Raw genomic sequence first — 20749 nt, forward strand, 5'->3', positions numbered from 1 at the left:
ATGTGGAGACTTCAATGTTCACAACGTCGAATGGTTGACCCACTCTAACAAGACCGAAGATGAGGGGAGGTTCTGTTATGATTTCTCCATTGCCTATGACCTCACTCAGATTGTTCAGGAACCTACCCGTGTGCCCGATAATGACGGCCAGTATGCGAGCCTACTAGACCTTTTTCTCACAACTTGCCCTGAACTATGTTCAGTTTCTGTTCTGTCGCCTCTTGGATCTTCCGACCACTCTGTTGTATCAATTAAGATTAAAATGAAATGTAATAAGTCCCCAGACGTACCTCTTCATCGTACAGTATATCGATACACTAAGGCTGACTAGGATAGCTTCCGTACATTTATATCTGATCTACCTCTGCATTCCATGTTTAAAAAGGATGTGCCCTCTATGGTATTAGACCTGACTGAATGGTTAATTGTAGGTATTGACCATTTCATACCCTCTAAAAAGTTTCAGCAAAAACCTTACAGCCAGCCATGGTTCTCTCCAGAATGTGCTGCTGCCATTGCGCACAGAAATCACTTTTTCCACTACTTAAAACGTAATAGATGTATGGAAACTAAAGCCGTTTTCCGGACTGCAAGCACCCATTGTAAGAAAGTAATAAGGAACGCAAGAGAGGTGTATGCTCAATCTGTTTAGTCCAAAGTAGCTGAGCAGCGGCTTGGTTCCCACCAGTTTTGGCAAATAGCAAACAGAATTCTGAACAGAAGCGTGTGCTCTATCCCAACTATTATCAATGGACCTGAGGTAATCTCGTCAGAATCAGACAAAGCCAAACTCTTTGTCAAGAACTTTGCAGCTAATTCTACCCTTTGCGACCAAGACCGCCAACCCCCAATATGTCTTCCTGTATTAGAAAACACGCTATGTGATATACGTATATCTGTACGTGATGTTGCGAAGCTAATCAAAAACCTTGATTCTAGTAAAGCAACTGGCCCTGACGGTATTCCGAGTATAGTACTCAAAAAACTTCAACCTGAACTAGCGCCCGTACTTACAAAACTGTGTAAACGTTGTCTTAAGGAGAATAGTTTCCCATCTCCATCTCATCAGTATGCCCTGTATTTAAGAATTCAGGTGATCGTTCATCCCCCTCTCAGTACATGCCAATAAGTCTCCTGTGCGTCATGAGTAAGTTGCTAGAATCTGTGTTAAATATAGAAGTAATCAACCATCTCAACAAAATTAATCTTCTTAGTGACACTCAATATGGTTTCCGTTCTGCTAGATCTACAGCAGATGTCCTTACAGTTATATCGCATAGGATTAGCAAATCTCTCGACGCTGGCAATCTTTCTATGGCAATTGCTCTTGACATATCTAAAGCCTTTGATAAGGTATGACATAAAGGTTTACTTCATAAGATCGCTAGCTAAGGTATAGCTGGAAATGTCTTCTCAATTATTAAATCATTTCTTTCTGATAGGTTCATAAGAGTAGTAGTTGAGCGGCAAAAATCAGAAGCTCACAGTATTAATGCCGGTGTCCCTCAGGGATCCATCCTGGGCCCAACTCTTTTCCTGATCTACATTAATGATCTTCCAAATTATATCCTTACATCATTTGTAGACATTTATGCTGACGACACTACCATTTATGGTACCACATCTAAGACAGTAAACGACCAAGATCTCTCCAATTCTCTCTCCTCTGATCTTGACCCGTAGTACAATGGGGAAAGGAGTGGCTGGTTACTTTTAATCCATCTAAAACCAAGCTTCTCTCTTTACATCATCAACATTCTAATCCACATTTGGCATCAATTGAAATGAATGGCTCTCGTCTTCAGGAGGCCTCAAGTTTTGACAAGCTTCTGGGCTTGACCATTACTCCTGATCTTAAATTGAACAAGTATATCAAATCTGTTGCCAAGGCCGCTGGAAAAATGGTGGGATCTTTCTATCGATCTGGTAGATATCTCACTGATGATGCTATTCTCTATCTATATAAGAGCCAGGTACGTCCAAGGATGGAATACTGTTGCCACACCTGGGCAGGAGCTGCTAGAAAGGACTTGTCCTGCCTTGATAGAGTTCAAAATAGACTTCGTAGCCTCGTAGGAGATGCCCTTTTCTCCTCCTTGCAACCTCTCTCACAGAAGAGATGTTGCGAGTTTGTCTCTGATGTATCGTTATTTTCATGGAAAGTGTTCGACTGAGCTTCAATCTATGGTCCCCCCTCGCCCAACTTTCACAAGAAACACTCGTCTATCTGTAAACACTATCAATAATTTCCCCAACTCTTTATCTGTGCCTAAACCTAAACGTAGATTCCATGAACAAAGCTTCTTTCTGAGAACTGCACGCCTGTGGAATTTTCTTCCGTTTTCCTGCTTTCCGGCTGACTACAATATGGTTGTGTTCAAGTCTAAAGTAAATAAGTTCTTGATGAGCCGTTGCATATAAGTTATCAAATTTACCAAATTGTCATTACTAATGATTACTATATTGACCAATTTCTACTGTACACTCGTTAACCCTTATCCTTGAGTGGCCTCTGTGCCTTGATAATGTGGTGATGCCTATGTAAAAAAAATTAATATTTTATTAGAATCTCAACGAACTATTCTACAGAATCGTAAGTGTTTTCGGTTTTAAATTTTTAGAAGAAAATTAATATGTGAAAACAAGTAATTCCATAAATTAAAACATTGAGTCCATGTTAATTAATGTTTTTTTTTATATAATACAATGTTGGAAATATTAATACACTTTTTCATGTAGTTGTTACAACTAATATACTAAAGATTATATAATGCGAGTTTATTTCTATATACGTTTGTTTTATTGAAGTATGTAAGTTAATTATATGACGTAGAAGGAAACACAAATACACAAAGTACAAGAATATTGTTTTATTCCCCCATCTCGATTGTCTTTGTTTGACCCCTAAAATACAGAGACACTTTTATTACGTTTCTGTATTTTTATAGCTCAGTCTGATTGGTAAATCCAGTCCAATGATGCTTTATTGCTGGAGACAATCCAATAAATAAATGTCTCGGTTGATTTCCTAGTAATCAATTCAATGAAACTCGAGTGATTATTAAAAAGTGCTCAATGCAGGACAGATCTTGTATATAGTGTAATCATTATACCAACATTATTGGTTGCATGTGTACCCAAATATTTCAGTGGAGTCCTACTTCAGGGACAAAACTGCATCAAACCATAAAGGATCGATCTTGACATGGGGGTTAATCTGACATTGGCGCATATAAGATATTTAGGTGCGATCTACATTGCGGTGAAAAACATTGGGAGTATACATACTGAATGTAAGAAGTGTGGTGTTTGGATATGTTGTCAGGGGCATAGGGAGTGTTGTTTCCCGTATAAGCTGTTTTAGAAGAGGGGGGTGTAAGGTATTTTTTTAGCCTGACGGTTATATATCCATGGTTGTTTTATGGTGTTATACCTTTTATTGTTTTCAAATTAAATCTCCTTTTGACAAAGTATAATTCCATTAATAAATTCAGAGTTTTATTATTTTTGATTACTTGTTTCTATGCGTTCATTTGTTTTCACACACACACACACACACACACACATATATATATATATATGTGTGTGTGTGTGTGTGTGTTTACACAAACAGTAATGTACTGCTACAGAATCACGGGCATGGTTCGATCTGCATCGTTTAAGTGACTTCAAACCTCATTAAGCAGTCTAACTCATATGAAAGTAAAATTTGAAATGAAATATCTTGTTAACTACCGGAAAATAGCCATTTATAAATAGACACAACTGATAAAATTAATATGTGTGTTTAATAAGATTTAAAAGGGGTTTGGGAGTAATATATAGAGGGTGATTGTTCCTGAAGTAAACGTGGGGAACATTGAAAAACCGAAAATGATGTTATCTGCGTTTGCACGTTTTTACTTGTCTAAGGCCTTTAATATGTTTGTGTATATAAAGTTTAATTTAGGGGGTGGAATATTTTTAACATTCTAAAATATTAATATGAAATTAGTTTAAGGATTGAAAAGTGGGCATTTCGTTTCCGGGTTCTAGTCATATGATTCGGGTGCTGCTGTGGTTAAAGAGTTAACCCATCCTTCAAAGAGTGAGCCAATTCCTGCTATACTATTGTTTTATTAATTAAGATCTGCCAATTGAGAGGGAAGAATAAAAAGAAGAAACGTAAGGAAGACGACGAGAGAAAAATGTTAATAATGAAGCTGGGGAAAAAAGAACCGGCGATGAAGTAGAAGAGAGAAAAAAGAGAAAAAAGGGGAGAAGGGGCCATAGGTGTCTTATTGATGGTATTTATAAACAATTTTCGGAAGGTTTTACCCATCCTACTCTGTCTGTTCATGCCCCACTTCTATAAGTATATCTACCATTATATTCGTAAATCGTACATTTATCTATTTTTATCTATTTATTCGCTTCTAATAGTCTTAACATTGTGTCAAAATATATAGAAAACTAAAATGTATTATATTACTGACACTTCAATATTAAGATATAATCACGTGTTCTGACAGTGGTAATATTTATTAAAGAAAGATCATAAATTGGTGGGCTTGTCGAGTTATTGAGGGCAATTGATAATTCTGTTATTGCATTTTTCGCCCTAAGGAAAACAACACAAACACTCAATTCAGGTTACTCTACTATGTAAAAGAGCTGATATATATGCACCTTAGCTATCTTTAACTTCAATCACTGCCTTGATGCGGGCTCTGAACTTTGATTATGTTTCTTCAAGAAGCGCCGGTAGGAACTCGGAGAAAACCCGGCAGGTGTCCCCAACCAGGCTGACTTTGGAATTTAGTGAGATAATGCTCGATAAATAACAAAACGACAAGCGAAGGAAGAAGGCTAGTGAGAGAAGGGTACAGATGTGTAGCATTCATCTTGAAGCAAAGCTTCCGATGTGAGTGTCGGCAGTGAGCCCTGCTGCTACGTCCAAGGAATGCCAGCGACCACTCCGCTGCACTATAAAATCACCAGAATTTTCAATTGACTTTCACGCCAACTTTGAAGAAGTGTGGTAGTAAGAGATGGTCCTAACTTGAAACAACACAAATTACAATATCCGTGGCCGGAAACTTCTTTGAGCTGTGACATTCGGCGTTGAAATGTAAATATTTTATTTTTGATCGTGTTGAAAATGGTTCATTGTTCATAACTTGGACCTCGCTAGTAATACACTGCGGCATTTACAGAAATGATACAAAAATCGTATCGCCCTTGGGGTTTCTACACAAATGGCCAACAAATAGATGTTCTTCCACAAAAAAAGGCTTTCCTCGAACTAACATTTTATCATGCCGTAGTTTTTTAGTATATTTTTAATATATAATTTTCTTTTCAAAAACATACGCGTGTAGATATTTAATAGGATAATCAACTCAGATGTGATCGTAAATAAATGCCACTTTTTTATAAGTGAAGAAGTAATATTGTAGATAAACGTGCAGACGCAAATTTCTTTCTTTCTCTGTATCTTTCAATCTATCTCGTCCTATATGTGTATTTTATCTGGCTCTCTCTCCATCTCTCTCCATCTCTCTCTCACTCTCTCTCTCTCTCTATATATATATATATATATATAATATGCCTAAAATGTATGCATATTTTAGTTTTATGTATGTATATATGGCATCGAATGTATATATATATATATATATATATATATATATATATATATATATATATATATGGGTGTTAGTTTATATGTAAATATATATGTGTGTGCATGTGTTTGTGTATGTAAGTACAAATGGGTATATAAGGACAATGTAATAAATATTTTCGACAAGAAATAATGTAGAGAGTGAAACGATCCGAAATAAACAAGTAAACCATATAAAATAATTTCAATAAAACGAGAGCGAAGAAAATGTAATACACTAATAAGATCTAAATACTTTAAAGAAAAAGTTTGAGATTTCCGATGTGAATATAAAAAACAACATCGGAATCCAAATATATGGACGACATTAAAGAAGGGAAATTAATCAGATGACAAGACATTGAATGATAAAAAAAGAACTGGCCGAATAAGAATCGATACAAAATGAGAATACATTATGAGTTGATTTAATATGATATTCATGAGATTTTTTGGGAAGGAATCGAAATGTTAGAATTGATAGATTTTTTATTATATTTTTCTTTCACCACTTTCTGAAGATCGACATTTTCTCCAGTATATTTTGTAAGAATAACTCTATAAGTTTGCCAAAAAGTCTCGTTAATATAAGTATTTCTGAAAACATTTTATTAAAAATATACGTAGCAAATAAATAACAACACTCCTTGGAAGTCTATGTAATTAAAGAAGTATTGAAATATGTATGTATGTGTGTACACACACGCACCCCCCACATATATATATGTGTATATATATATATATATACATATATATATATATATTTGTGTGTGTATGTGTGCATATGTGTAAGAACATATTATTAAATATATGAATAAAATATAATAGTATGTATATTCTAATGAATATTGTGTACTAAAAAGTCGTTAAAACCTAATTTCACTTGTATTTTTATTTTCTTACCAGCCGAGGGAGTTTTCTCAAATCTAACTAATTCCATGTAAAAAGTTCCAGTTTGTAGATACCATGCGAGTACATCGACAATTATCTAATTTGGTTTGATATCCCAGTTAGTGCTGTTTCCATTGCAAACCATAACACTTACTGAATTTATTTTAATAGGCTTCCTTTAGAGCTACCTTCATCACGTGGTCACATCGGTTCTCATTATATCATCGAAGAAAGGCATGATTTATGTGTGTTCATTTGGGATTTAAAGACGCTGCATGTGGTTTTCGTTTTTTCGCCGGCGTTACCTTTAACTTGACACATTGAGTCAGGAGAGTAGTGGTCTGTTAATGGGAAATCTGCCCACAAAACTTCCATGGGTAAGCAGCCTTACAGTGAGTATCAGCCCTATGTCAAGACAGAAGAAAGGTACACTGTATTTGTATGTATGCACCTACATGCACGCATATGCATATGTATATATGCATATATATGTATATATATATTAATATATATATACATATATACATATGCATATATATATGTACGTATATATATATATATATATATATATATATATATAGATAGATAGATAGATAGATAGATAGATAGATGTACGTATGATTCCGAAATCTAATTTACTACTGAGGGATAATTATGCACATATATCACATACATGTTTCATTCAATTTTACTAAACAAGTTGTGGGAGATGTCACTATTTTGCTGCAAATTATTATTACATGCACTTTATAAATTCATCGTCATTATCAGCAGAATCATCATCATATTGCAGGCAACCCGTCGTAACGATTACTAGTCGGGACCTTGCTGCTTTATCCCTCGGTGTTGACGTAGTCCTCTTCCTGTGACAAACGTCACGTCACAGGCACCGCATATGTGTGTGGCGAGATTGTCTCGTTGATAATGTCTCAGCTCTAAGGCTTCGCCAATCTTACTCTCTATATATTCCTTCCCATTGTGGAGACTGTTCCACCAGGTACTAAATTTTTCCTGTTTCCCCAACTATCGACATTGATTTTCTCGCCTTGAAATGCCTCTAAGTAACATCGTAATAGCGAAGCTTTTGTAACCCCCACCATGTCGATGAAATTTTCCAGTTTCCCATAGAAGATCATTTTTAGGATTCGGTTACAATTCAACTAGGCAATGTGCCCGGTCTATCGTTGATGCATAGTTATAATGATAGCGTCAACGCTGTCTAGGGTTGCTCTCTTCCTGCTACCACGTTTGATACTTATTCACTACATTTGATGTTCGTGATCATTCTCAGTTGCCTCTGTAAGGTGACTTCCAGTCTCCTTTTGTTCTTTATACAGAGTGTACGAGTCTGCTGAGTACAGCAAGGCTGGAAGGACGAGGGATTTTTAGACTGCACACTTTGTGTTTAGCCTAGTACCGATGGTTATTCAGAGTGGTTTTTTGATCTTACCAAATGAAGCGTATGCCCTTTGTTCGGCAGCTTATTTTTTGTCAGCACCATTTCAGTGCTTAGACTGCCATCAAGATATTTGAAATTTTTAATAATATATAGCACCTCATTATTAATAGTTAGTATAGTTTCCTGGGGGTGTTGTTATCTGGTCATGGCTGATACATCACTTCTCTATTCCTTATGTTGATGTGTAGACCTATTTTACTTGCTCTTTGAGAAAAGGTATCAACTATCCTCTCCATCAGAGCCTGATTTTGAGTTATCAGAGCAGCGTCATCTGCTAACAGTAGTTCTGTTGTCCGCTCTTTCCTAGTCTTTGTCTTGTCCTTCAATCATTAAATGGTGAGCAGTTTCTCGTTTGAACACGTGCTGATTAAGACACCTCTTCGATGTTTTGATCAAGCAGCGCTAGGGCCGTTGTCAGGAATAGGGTAAATAGTGTAAGTACCAATACGCACTTTTATTTAGTTCCGTGATTTACTTCCAAGTGATCGTTTTCTAGGTTCCTTTCTACAACTCCCCCTTTTGTTCCTTAGTGTAATTGTCTGATAATTCACAAGAAATAAGTGTGTGATCCGAACACTTTAAGGACTTTCCATAGCATTTTTCGATCAAGCATATCAAATATGCGCGGAAGACTACAAATGCAATGTAGAGCTTCCGATACTGTTACATTTTTTTCTTGGATCTGTCTTAGGCTCAAAATCATATTTATTGTAGTTCTTTCACGGCTGAACCCACACAATAATTTTCGGTTAGAACATTTTAGCCAGTACTGCGATCCGGGCTTAGACTACTTTAGCCCCTACATTCCCTGCAGTTGTCAGCAAGTTCATGCATCCATAGTTGCTGCAGTTCTTGCGGCTCACTTTGTTTTTATAGATGGGGTGATTATGTAATCTTGGAATTCTTGTGGCAGCATTCGTTGTTGTCAGCATTTTGATATCAGTTGCTAAGTTTTCTCCGCCGAACCTGTATACTTCAGCTAGTATACTGACAATTGCTAGGCATTTGTTCGTTTTAGTTTTGTTAATTGCTTCTCATTACTTTCTCAAGATCTGATGTGTCATCAAGATGCATCTGCTGCGGAAGACTATTATATAGCTTAAGACCTTCCCAATTGTATTTGATTCATATTCCATAGCGTTTCCAAGAATTATTGCCATCTTTCTATAAAAAGTTTTTGTTTTGTTTCCATTATCTAATGAGAGAGTCTTAGTCATCTGGGATCTGGGGACGTAAACTTCATTTAGTGATCCGGGGAAATTTGCAGAAGTTTTTCCTCTGCATATATGTTACCCTTTTCAGCCACAAGGTGTTTTTCATTTCTCTTTGCTTTTTCTGGATTTCTGCTCCCACTTTTTCCAGCTAGTACTTGTTGTCTCGTCGCAATACTTAGTTTTGATTATAACGCTCGCTTCCTTTGATCTATTGCATTTATACTTTCTTGGTTACTCTCGGTTAACCAGCCCGTATTCAGCGTTTTTGTGTAGCCAAGTACCTCTGCCGAACCGGAGAATACAAGTCTGCTTAGCGAGCCCCTCGTTTGTGCCGATGAATCATAATTGTCAGTGATTTATTCTAATGCTGACTTGGTTGCTAGATGTAGTCTTTCTTTTCACATTCTATCTCCGGGTTTGGACGTGTTTATCCTTCTCTTGTGCTTTGTTGTCGGGCTGTTGTACGCAGGATAAATTGTGAACTTGAAGGTAGCCTTGATTAGGTATGGTATGCTTGGCAATCTCGTCCTAGCATAGCTATTGTGTTCTTCACATATTTTAGGTATTTCCGTCTTTTGATTACATGGTCTAGGAGATGGGGTCTCTTTGGCGTGGGATGTTCCCAGGAGTAGTAATGGTTATCGAAATTTTGGAAGTGCGTGTTCGTATTTGCAAGCCCGAACACTGTGCACAAACAGATCAGCATTTTTTTAAAATTAAAGTAAGATTTACATTTCCAAACTTTTCGAGAACAGGACTCAATGTATAGTAGTCATCATTCAATCTGGCATAACGTCAGTGAGAAGAACTAACTGATACGCTTCAAGAAGGTTTGCTATGTTGTTTTCAGCTGAGCGTAGATAGCCTCATTTTCCTCGTCTGGTAGGTCATTGTCAGTGCTTAGACGTTGATGATGGATATGTTACGGTTATGGGGCGTTGTTATTCGAAGTACAATTATCCTTTCCGAGATTCCGCTAGAACTCTCTGTTGGTCTGTTGGATAGGTCATTTTTTATCGCAACACGTTTAGGTTTATACTTAGGACTGCCCTTCCAGAAGTAGGTCCTTCCTGAATGTTTCAGTTGGCATTCACTACCGAGCCCCGTCTCCTGCAATGTGGTTATATTGACATTTGAATTCTGTATTCTGGAGCGTGAGGTCTTTGAGTGCTATTCTTTTATATAGTCTGTCACCTGAGTTTTTTTATCGAGCATGTCTCCGACGTTCAATGTTGCGATGTGTAAGTCCAGAGTGTTGTTTTTTTCTTTTCCCTTGTTGTTACTAAGGGATTTGGTATCTACTGCGCGCGGGTTGATAGTCAGATAGTCATTGGATAAACTTTGTTTTCCTAACAATTTATAGAAATATCCTTATGGAGGGGCATAAGTGCATTCCTGACCAGGGCTTCTTGGTCATCCTGAGAGCTGCCTCAGGGTATCGTCGCCCACGGTACATCTGCGAGCATTACACACGCCAGCTTATGTGCAGAGGTCGGACTAGTGGCTCCCACCTCTCAAACCTGTCGCCGTTCTCGTCACTCCATCGGTACAGGACTTTCAACCCTGGCTCTTATATATATTTCGTTTTTTTAGATGTAGTATTATACAGATCTCTCTGAATCCTCATTATGTATGTGCAGTGGAGCGGACCTGCGGCGACTAGTTAGTAAAAGAGGACGCAATTCTGGCCGAAGTAATATCAGTGAGTTAGACAATCGACCTATCGTGCCCGCTGCTATGCATTTTCCTTCTGGATAAGGATCGCCACCATCTTTTTTTTTTAAGAAAACTTCAAGACAGAAGTAGTATTCGAAGTAAAAGTTATTATCTCTTAGTCTTTTGCCAGGAAAATGCCCGCAACGAAATGGTGTTGTATACCAACAAAAACCTAACAGCCGGCCATGGTTTTCCCCAGAATGTGCTGCTCCCATCGCGCACAGAAATCAAGTTTCCATAGCTACAAATGTAAAATATGCATTGAGACTAAAGATGTTTGCATGACTGCCAGCAACCACTGTGAAACAGTAATAAAAAATGCAAGATACCTCTATGCTAAGACAGTTAAATCCAATGTAGTAGAGCAGCGACTTGGTTCCCACCAGATTTGACAAATAGCTAACATGATCCTGAACAAAAGCGTGCGTTCTATCCCACCAATAATCAATGGACTTTAAGTAATTTCGTCAGCATCAGACAAGGTCAAACTATTTGCCAAGAACTTTGCAGTTAATTCGACCCTATGCAACGAAGGCCATTTCCTCCGATAACACACAACCCGCTATGCAACATACAACTATCTGTGCGTGAGGTCGCCAAGCTAATTAAGAACATTGATTCCAGTAAAACAACTTGCCCTGACGGCATCCCCATTATAGTGTTAAAAAAGGTTCAACCATAACTTGCTCCCATACTTACGAAACTGTTTAAGCGTTGCCTCAAGGAGAAGTGCTTTCCGACTCCCTGGTAGACCTCATCAGTATGCCCTGCATGTAAGAATTCAAGTGATAACTCGCTTCCCTTTCAGTACAGACCAATAACTCTCCTGTGTGTCATGAGTACGTTGCTGGAATCCATATTATATAGGAGTCAACCCTCTCAGCACAAATAACATTCCTAGGAACAGGCAATATATTTTCCGTTCTGCCATATAGACAGCATATATTCTAATGGTTATATCACTCAGGATTAATGAATCTCTTGACAAAGTCTTCATTTCTAGGGCAATTACTTTTGGCATATCAAAGGTCTTTGATAAGGTATGGGATAAGGACCTACTTTACAAGATTTCCAGCTACGGAAAAACGGGAAATGTTTTTTTTTTTCAATTATTACATCATTACTCTCTGATCGGCTCATAATAGTAGTGGTTGATGGGCAGAAATAAAAGGCCCACAATATTAATGCTGGAGTTCCTCAGGGGTTCATCCTTGGCCCAACTGTCTTCCTGATCTATATCAATGACCTCCCAAAACACATACTTAAATGATTCGTTGATATCTATGCTCATGACACAAGTAATACATCAAAGGCCGTAAATAAAAAAGTTCTCTCTGATTCTCTCTCCTCTGATCTCGAGCGCGTGGTACAGTGGGGGAAGAGGTGGTGGGCTATTTTAATGTATCTAACACCAATATTTACATCATCAACACAGTGATCCTCATCTGGCATCAATTGACATGGATGACTCTGGTAGGATTCTTCTAGCGCTCCAGAAGATATATCACTGCCCAGTACGTCCAAGGATGGAGTACTGCTTCTACATCTGGGCAGTAGCTGCTAAAAAGAGCATATCCTTCCCTGGCAGAGTACAAAATAAACTTCGTGGCTTAGTGGGGGATGCCTTTTTCTCTTCGCTGCAACCTCTAACCCACAGGAGGGACGTTGGGGGTCTGCCTTTTTTATCGTTACTCTGATTGCAAGTGGTCGTCTGAGCTCCAATCTGTGGTCCTCCCTTCGCCAATCATCCAGGATAAACAACCGTCTAGCTTAGACAACTGTCAAAAATGTTCCTCACTCTGTATCTGTGCCAAAACGAAAACGTAGATTCTATGCATGTTTCTTAGAAGTGGACGTTTGTGGAACTCTGTTCCATTTGCCTGTGTCCCATCTGACTACAACCTGGATGTCTTTAAGTCCAATATAAACTAGTTTCTTATGTACACCCTTCAGTATGACACTTTATCAAATCTTTAATATAAAAGTACTGTACACACAATAACCTTATCCAGGATTGGTCTCCGGGCTTGATAAGTACTGACTACCTTGTAAAAAAAATGGAGGTTGTCTCCAAGTTTCGCCCAAAAAAAGACACCAACTAATAGTGGGGGATGGGTCGGAAATGAGGCGGGACATGTCCACACATAGGTCTGTCGTAACACACTACATATAGGGCCTTCTTATCTTCCGAGAAACACTACAGATTAAACCTGGGGCCGTAAACCACCCAGTTACGCGTGTGGACAACGTAAATGCGTTGTAGGAGTATTCATGATGGAGAGGCTATGTAATGGCAGGAAAGGCTTATATATAGCTGCTCTCTTTTCACCACAATATTAGTAAGAATTCTTAGCTAGAAGCTAGAAGGCATGTCAGCATGAAGTGGACACAATCATATAGCTTAAACACTAGACGTATTATATCCGACTGCCAAATTAAAAATCAAAACGCACACACAAAAATGAAACATATTTAGAAATAAATATGTAAGAGAATAAAGATGTGAGCAATCTAGAAACGGTTTAAAGCATTTACATTCTCTAGCGTTTACGGTATTATTCAAAATAAGCTTAGACTTTGTGTGTACATATATATGAATGCGTATATATATATATATATATATATATATATATATATATATATATATATATGCATAAATATATGTGGATATATATTTATTTATGTGTGTTCTCTGTCTGTCTCTCCGGTATCCGGCATGTGTTTTTTACTCGTCATATACATAAACGTCACTTGCCGAAGAAATTGAACAATGATTACTCAGGAGAGGTGCGGTTGGAGATTACACACCTCCATTACAAAAACATAAAACGCGCAGACACCCTTCGTGGGTACCTATTTCAGTCAAAGACTGAAGGATCCGCCATATATATATATATATATATATATATATATATATATATATATATATATATATATATATATATATATATATATATACGTCTGGATGTACATATATGTGTGTATATATATGTCGGTTTGTGTGTATACATATATGTGCATGTATGTATATATATGTATATATATATATATATATATATATATATATACTCCTTATTATTTCATGTCACACGTTGCAGATGTCTTTTCATACATTATTAATTGAATAGATTGCGAATAAAACTGTCCGTATTGTTTTTAATATTATTCTTTATTCAATTATCATTAATCTACACACACTCCGTACTTGTAGATCTCGGCATGCCATTCTATTAATGTCCTGCTGATACAAAATCTAAATCAATCAGAAAATCATAAGATGTTCCGTTTTTCATAGAGCTAGAATAATTAATTGCTATTGTTCGAATAAATTTTACAAATTTGTCTATAGTACTAGAATGACTAGAATGCTCTTTAGTTACGCAGCTTAATTAGTTTTGCTGAGAAATGCTGTGGTTCAAGTTTAATACGGAAAACGAAAGAAAAAGTGAAGATTAATTAGATGTTGAAATATTTGGAATTTAATATTGATTATAAAAGGAGCGCATTCACAGTTTTAGAAAGGTATATGCGTAAGTGTATATCAACTAATATTACATTGTTTATAAAATTAAAAACCTTATGATATAATTCTTAATCTATGAAAAATTGTTAGTAGAAGATGCATATAGATGCTAAAAGAAAGGTATCCGATATTAGTCAAATAGCCTATTAAAATATGGAGGTAGAGACAAGTAAATTGGCTCATATCTTATGTATATTTTCTCGCATCTTCAATTCCTGGCGAAAAAAAATGTGCCCATTTCTCAAATTTCTATAATTCTGTGCACTAACTCTTTCTATAGAAACACGGCGGTGCGTATGAAATTCTGTATCTGGTCAACAGACTCACTATCCTATTCAAAAACTGCTACTTGATGTATGCAGTACGTTCCTGTAGAACACTATGTATTTTGCCATATTGTTTTTCTAAATTGTTTACAGATATTGGTTGCATTATTGAAATTCAAAAGCTGTAACAATTAGGTCTAAATATGGTGTATTCTAATTCTTGTTGTAGCCGTTCCATGAAACATAAAACCATAAAAAAATCATTAGTCATCTCGAAAGATGCATAGCAATAACAACATGAATTTTCAAGTGCTTTCCACAATTTTAAATCGCTGTACGAAAATTTCAGAATACTCATTAAAGGCAGCCGAACGTTAGAACGTGAAAGTGATTACTCTTGGATCGACAGTCTAAAATAGTTTTCCGTTGTGGACGGATACGTTGATAATACGTTCTGATAAGCCCAAGAAAAAACCTGGAGAAATCTGAGCGACTTTAATGTAAGATAATATACGTACATGCGTTACTAGACGGCTAGAGACGATACTGCTGATTGCATATTGTAATATCATATACATATATATACAGTATGTGTGTGTGTGTGTTTGGGTGTGCGTGTGTCTGTGTGTGTCTGTGCGTCTGTGTGTGTGCCTATATATATATATATATATATATATATATATATATATATATATATATATATATATATATATATTGTAACTACCGGCCGGTTTAAAGGAAAAGAGTGACGCTTCATCTGATGTATATAATTTTATTAAACACCGTGAACACTGTAAAAGAAAATATTACATTTAATAAGGGATATATTAATATTAATATTAATTTCCGAAAGAAACTTGATAAGTTCTTGAGATAAATTAATGAATGTCAATTACCATTTTGTCTCTCCAAGGGCAAGTAGTAAAAATGATGTTAAATCATTCTACCGCTTTCCCTACTTCCGCTTCGAGTCCGCAGAAAATATGCGGATAGTAACAACTGGTTATAAGAAAAGGAGGCGAGGGGTTAATGAAATGAATGGGACTACTACAACCGCAGCTACACTCCCACCAAATCATCATTGATCATTGGTGAACCAATTACTAATCGTTGGCAATTTCACTACAAGATCCAGTCTGTAGCCTTATTTTATTTTATTTAAAAATATATATTTTATTATGTGTTATCCTCTACTAATGCTACCGATTTTTGGATTAGGCGTTCAATAAATCTCTCAGTATTGTTTTTTTTTTTAACTTATCTTGACCCATATGGTGTCTAGTCTTTCGCAGCAACCCATCTTTGCTCTGTATCGCATCCACCAATTCAGCCATTGTTCATTTATTCCGAGGGAGATCATCTTCCTTGAGGAGTACAATGTCTCCAGTCTTTACATTTCGACTGCTGGCGTGCCATCTTTGTCTGGGGCTTATGTTGGCTAGGTATTCCCTTCGCTATTCGCTCCAGAACTATTCCAAAAAGGTACTGATCTCTGCACCATCTACTCTTAAACACTTCCGAGGTGGCATTGGTGCAGTTGACTTCATCTGGAGTAAATGGTTTAGTCTCATGGGCTGGAGACTCTTTGTGTCATTAATTGTGTCTAATGTGAGTGGACGGCCGTTCGCAAACGTAATCGCCCAACACAAGACTGTTCGTAGCATGAAATAATCCAATCCACCAGTTGTTGAAGCGAACACAGTGCTGATTACACTTTTGACTGTGCTTAGGTGCCGTTCCCATACACTGGCCATATGGCTTGCTCCTTGAATATTCATTTTGAAGTCACAATTCTTATCGGCACAGAAACTTGCAACTCTGTCTTCGTCCAATTCTTTAATGCCTTTCTCAAATTTATTCTGTCCACCTACAAACTTCGTTCCTTGGTCATACTGTATTTGTTTCACTGCACCCCCTGAGAGCTATAAATCATCTCCAAGCAGTTCGGAAAACATCAGTTTAGAGGTCTTCCAGCTTCTCTAGATGGATGGCTCTGGAGCTAAAGAGTATGGATAGAAGCCCATATCTCTTCATTTCCTTCCGGCGATAGTTTATAAAGAAGGGTCCGAAACAGTCTATTTCTATGTAGGAGTATGGCGGGAATGGTTCGACTTTTTCAAACGGATTGTATCCCATGCGTTGTTCTTCCAGGGGTCTGGCATTTTCCGGCAGGTGACACAATTCTTAATATATTTTTCCACTATCTTGCTGGCACTGATAATCCAGTAGTCATTACCTCCACTTTCATTTAAGGTCATGCCCTGATCCTGGTGCCGTATTTTTTATGATCAAATTCATTAATTAAACGAGGCATGCGACCCTCTTTTGGCAATTGTATTGAGTGCCTCGGCCCTATTAAATTAGATTCCTTTAAACGCCCTCCAACACTTAGAAGCTCATATTTAATGATAGCGTCGAATTGGTAGAACTCACTGTTTTTTTTTAATTGCATTGGATTCTTACTGAGAACTGTGAAATCTTCTTCCCACGTGTCCTATTGTGCAATACTGATGAGTGCAGTGGAGGCTGAATCTCTTTCTTTTACGTTGATATAGCCTAATTGGGGCTTATTTGACAGGCGTTTTATTCGAGCGACAATGTTCAGGATTTTATTCCAATTCGATAACCTGGAGAATCTGTCAAAGAAATATTCTTTTTGGGTGAGCATGATTTTCAGAACGCTAACTTCAGGATCTGCGATGATGGGTTCAAGACACTCTTGGATGGTAATGAGTTCACGGTCCCATAAGAATTTTTGGCCGGCGAACCAATTTTAGCTAATCAGTTCTCCCACCGTTAGTCATCTAGATGCATGATCGGCAGGGTTTTGTTTGGTAGCGATGTATAACAACTGGCTAGGATCAGTGACATCACTATTTTTTTTAACTCGATTGGCAACACAGCGTCATTTTATATGTAACCTAGAACGACTTGGAAATAGGTTCACAAATACTCTTGTTCCACCTTTAAGGCCAGTTCTCCCTTCAGGAAGTTACTTACTGCTGCTGAAACGGTAGCTGCAACTAATTCGAGACGAGGCACAATGCCAACCTTAATGGGTGCCATACTGCTTTTACCCATGACTAATGTGCAATGGCCTTTCTTTCTTTAAACAACTCGCAAATAGGTACAGTGATCATATTCAATGTTACTGGCACCGGAAAATGGATTAGCTCTATTTTTTCAATTGCGCCCATATTATCTGGGAAAAAGCGCCTTTGTCTGAACTAGTTTTAGGTCCTTCACATCTCTAATCCATGAATCCCATGTTGGTTTTAGTTCAGAAGGAATGGGCTCATCCCATCCAACTCCTTGTTTACACATCTCCTGAAGCACCTTCTTACCGACTAGCACAAAGGGGCAATGAATCCCAATGGATCATACACACTCGCCACTGTTGACAGAATTCCACGTAAGGCAGCTGCTCTTGGATCAAGAGTGATGTTGAAAGCAAATGTATCTGTGTCCAGGTTCGATTTTATCCCTAGTACACTTTGTGTTGGAAGGATAGTGTGATTCAACTCTACTTCATTGGTTGTGGTGCCGCTATTGCGTTCCAAGTCTTTGTGTACGATTCCTTTTTTGCTTGACACGAACTTATGTAAATCTTGTTGACCCTTCGCAGACATTTCATTTGCTTCATCGATCATCTGTTTTGCTTCTTCATCTGCCTTAACACTGATGAACCCATCCTCCACATAGAAGTTTTTTTGGATAAATGCAGTAGCAGGCGGCAACTCACTTTGATACTTGTTGCCTAGGTATTTGAACCCATAATTCGCATAACCCGGAGATGAGGCTGTGCCAAAAATGTGGACCCGCATACGGTATTCCTTCGGTTCAGTTTTTGTGTCTCCATTCTTCCACAGAGGAATCCAAGAAACATGATCTCGTCAAGACTAACATGAAAGCGGTGAAACATCTTTTCCACATAACACATAAGAGCGATGCAATGCTCTCAGAACATGCACACCACACCAGGTAGTGCGTTGATCAAATCAGGCCCTATCAGGAGGTGATAATTCAATTATGTGTTCTTGAAATTAGCAGAGCAGTCGAACCAAACTCTGATTTTCCCAGGTTTTCTTGGGTGATACACGTCATGGTGAGGAATGTACCATATGCTACAATCCTTTGACGCAACGCAGTCTTCTTCAGCATCTCCTTCTTTGATGATGGGGTCCATAAAGTTGATGTTATCTTCTTCAATTTGTGTGTATTTTTTGGAAGATGGGGACGTGCACAAAAACCTAATGCCATTTCTAGATGCCCCTCATTATTATGTTGAATTTCTTCCTTTAATATCTGCAGGAATTGTATTTCTTCTTGAGTGTATTTCTTCTTGGGTTTATATCACGGAAGTTCATCTCCAAGGCTTTTATTACTGAGATAGGTGTAATAGGTGGAATCTCCTTGGAAGAGATCCGCTAAAAATGCCCAGCTGTTTCCTTGGTTATTCAGGTGTGTGGTTTGTCCAACTATGCACCAGCCGAGGTCTGTCTTGACAGCAAATGGATCTTCATCCTTCCCTGTGATCACGTTTCTTGGTTTTAGGACAGCTGCACAGTCATACCCAATTAGCAGCCCAACAGGACAGTCTAACTCGTCTTGCATTTCCTTTGCTATATTTATGAGATGTTCCCAAGCTTCTGCTGTTTTGCAGGTAGGTATGTTACTCCTTTCTAGAGAGATGTATTCTCGACTGTAGGTGGGCGGCAATTCTAATTGTATCTGTGAAAATACCCTCTTATATTCAGTCCTGAAATACGGCGGCAGTTCTCTAATATATTTCGACTAGCTATTGTTGATAACTTAAATCTAACAGGCTCGGAGTTTACCTACATTTTCTTACAAATATATTCACTCATAAATGTGTTGTTGCTTTGAGTGTCTAGTAAGGCATACACTAATATTTCTGGAACTTTAAGATCTGTGCTGGAGAGACAATCAGGTATGATCATAGATGTATGATTTGTGTTTCTTATCCTTTTGCAGTACAAGGTTGTACCATCATTTTCTTCCCCGGTGGTTTCGACTTCCTTGCACTGAGATTTGTTTCATGAAGTGGTGTTGGATGTGCCCGTTTGCAAATGTTGCAAGTGACTTTTTTTTACAATCATTTGCAAAGTTACCAACCCTGAGACAACTAAGGCACATATGGTTGCTGAGGGTAAAACTCCTTTTCTCATTCAGTGATAGAGCTCGAAACTCTTCACATTTGTAAATAAAGTGGGTGTTTTTCCGATTCGGATTTCTCCAGTGCCTTGTCTCTATCTTCTTTCGCATAAGCATTGTACTCTGCCTCAATTATTTCTAGTTCTCTTTGATTTTCCCGTTCCCTGAGAATTTCTTTTAATTTAGAAATTTCCTGGTTTTGTTCGATTTCTACCCTTTTAGAAACGAAACATTCAGCTGATTCAACCTTTTTATTGATAGTTGGGAACTCTGGCAACTACTTGTGCTCAGCCTGGATACGGTTGAACCATATATTGACTTTGCAGCTTCCCTCTCTAATAGTTTAGAAAGAGATATTTTACTGCCATAGGATCACGGATTTTTCCTGCCGTTCTATGTCGTTCCTCGCTCTAATTGATCCCTCGAACATTCTTATTTAAGCTCTATCTTAGCAAAGATCATATCGTCTTTAAACCTGGAATAAGCCCTCATGAACTTTCTTAGTTGTTTCCTCGCTTTGGAATTCCATAATCTTCTATGTTTGATATCTTTGTCGTTCAGACTGCCTTAATTCTTGAGGTTGTGTCTCTTCCAGATCTGTATTATTGACTTCAGACAATGGTGTAATGCTCCATATTGAAGAGTTTAAGGGAGTTAAGAAATCAAGCGTTAAAGGGAGCTTACTCGTTTTATTGTTTCATGGCAGTGTAGTATAGACATGTGTCGGTCGGTTGTTAAATAAAATCCTCCTAAACTGCCGTATTTTATTTTATTTATTTTTTTATATATATAATTTTTATTTTTTATTTTGTATTTTGAAAGGGAAGAGGAAGGAAGCGCATATATCCGCACCGGACTATA

At 37.6% G+C, this 20749-nt stretch overlaps 1 protein-coding gene across 1 annotated transcript; it reads right to left on the reverse strand.

Annotated features, from left to right (window-relative positions):
- Nucleotides 1-18060: 18060 nt before the first annotated feature.
- Nucleotides 18061-18537, reverse strand: LOC145248646 (uncharacterized). Its single transcript, XM_080110320.1, has one exon. The coding sequence runs from the start codon at nt 18535-18537 to the stop codon at nt 18061-18063; it is 477 nt and encodes a 158-aa protein (XP_079966446.1).
- Between the last annotated feature and the right edge of the window lie 2212 nt (nt 18538-20749).

This window comes from Euprymna scolopes, chromosome 27 (genome assembly GCF_053919585.1).
Source record: "Euprymna scolopes isolate OS-2025 chromosome 27, ASM5391958v1, whole genome shotgun sequence".
Taxonomy (NCBI): Eukaryota; Metazoa; Mollusca; class Cephalopoda; order Sepiida; family Sepiolidae; genus Euprymna; species Euprymna scolopes.

What these genes read in the sequence shown, in the direction of transcription:
- LOC145248646 (XM_080110320.1), bottom strand. Translation starts at nt 18,537, where the DNA reads ATGCGGGTCCACATTTTTGGCACAGCCTCATCTCCGGGTTATGCGAAT.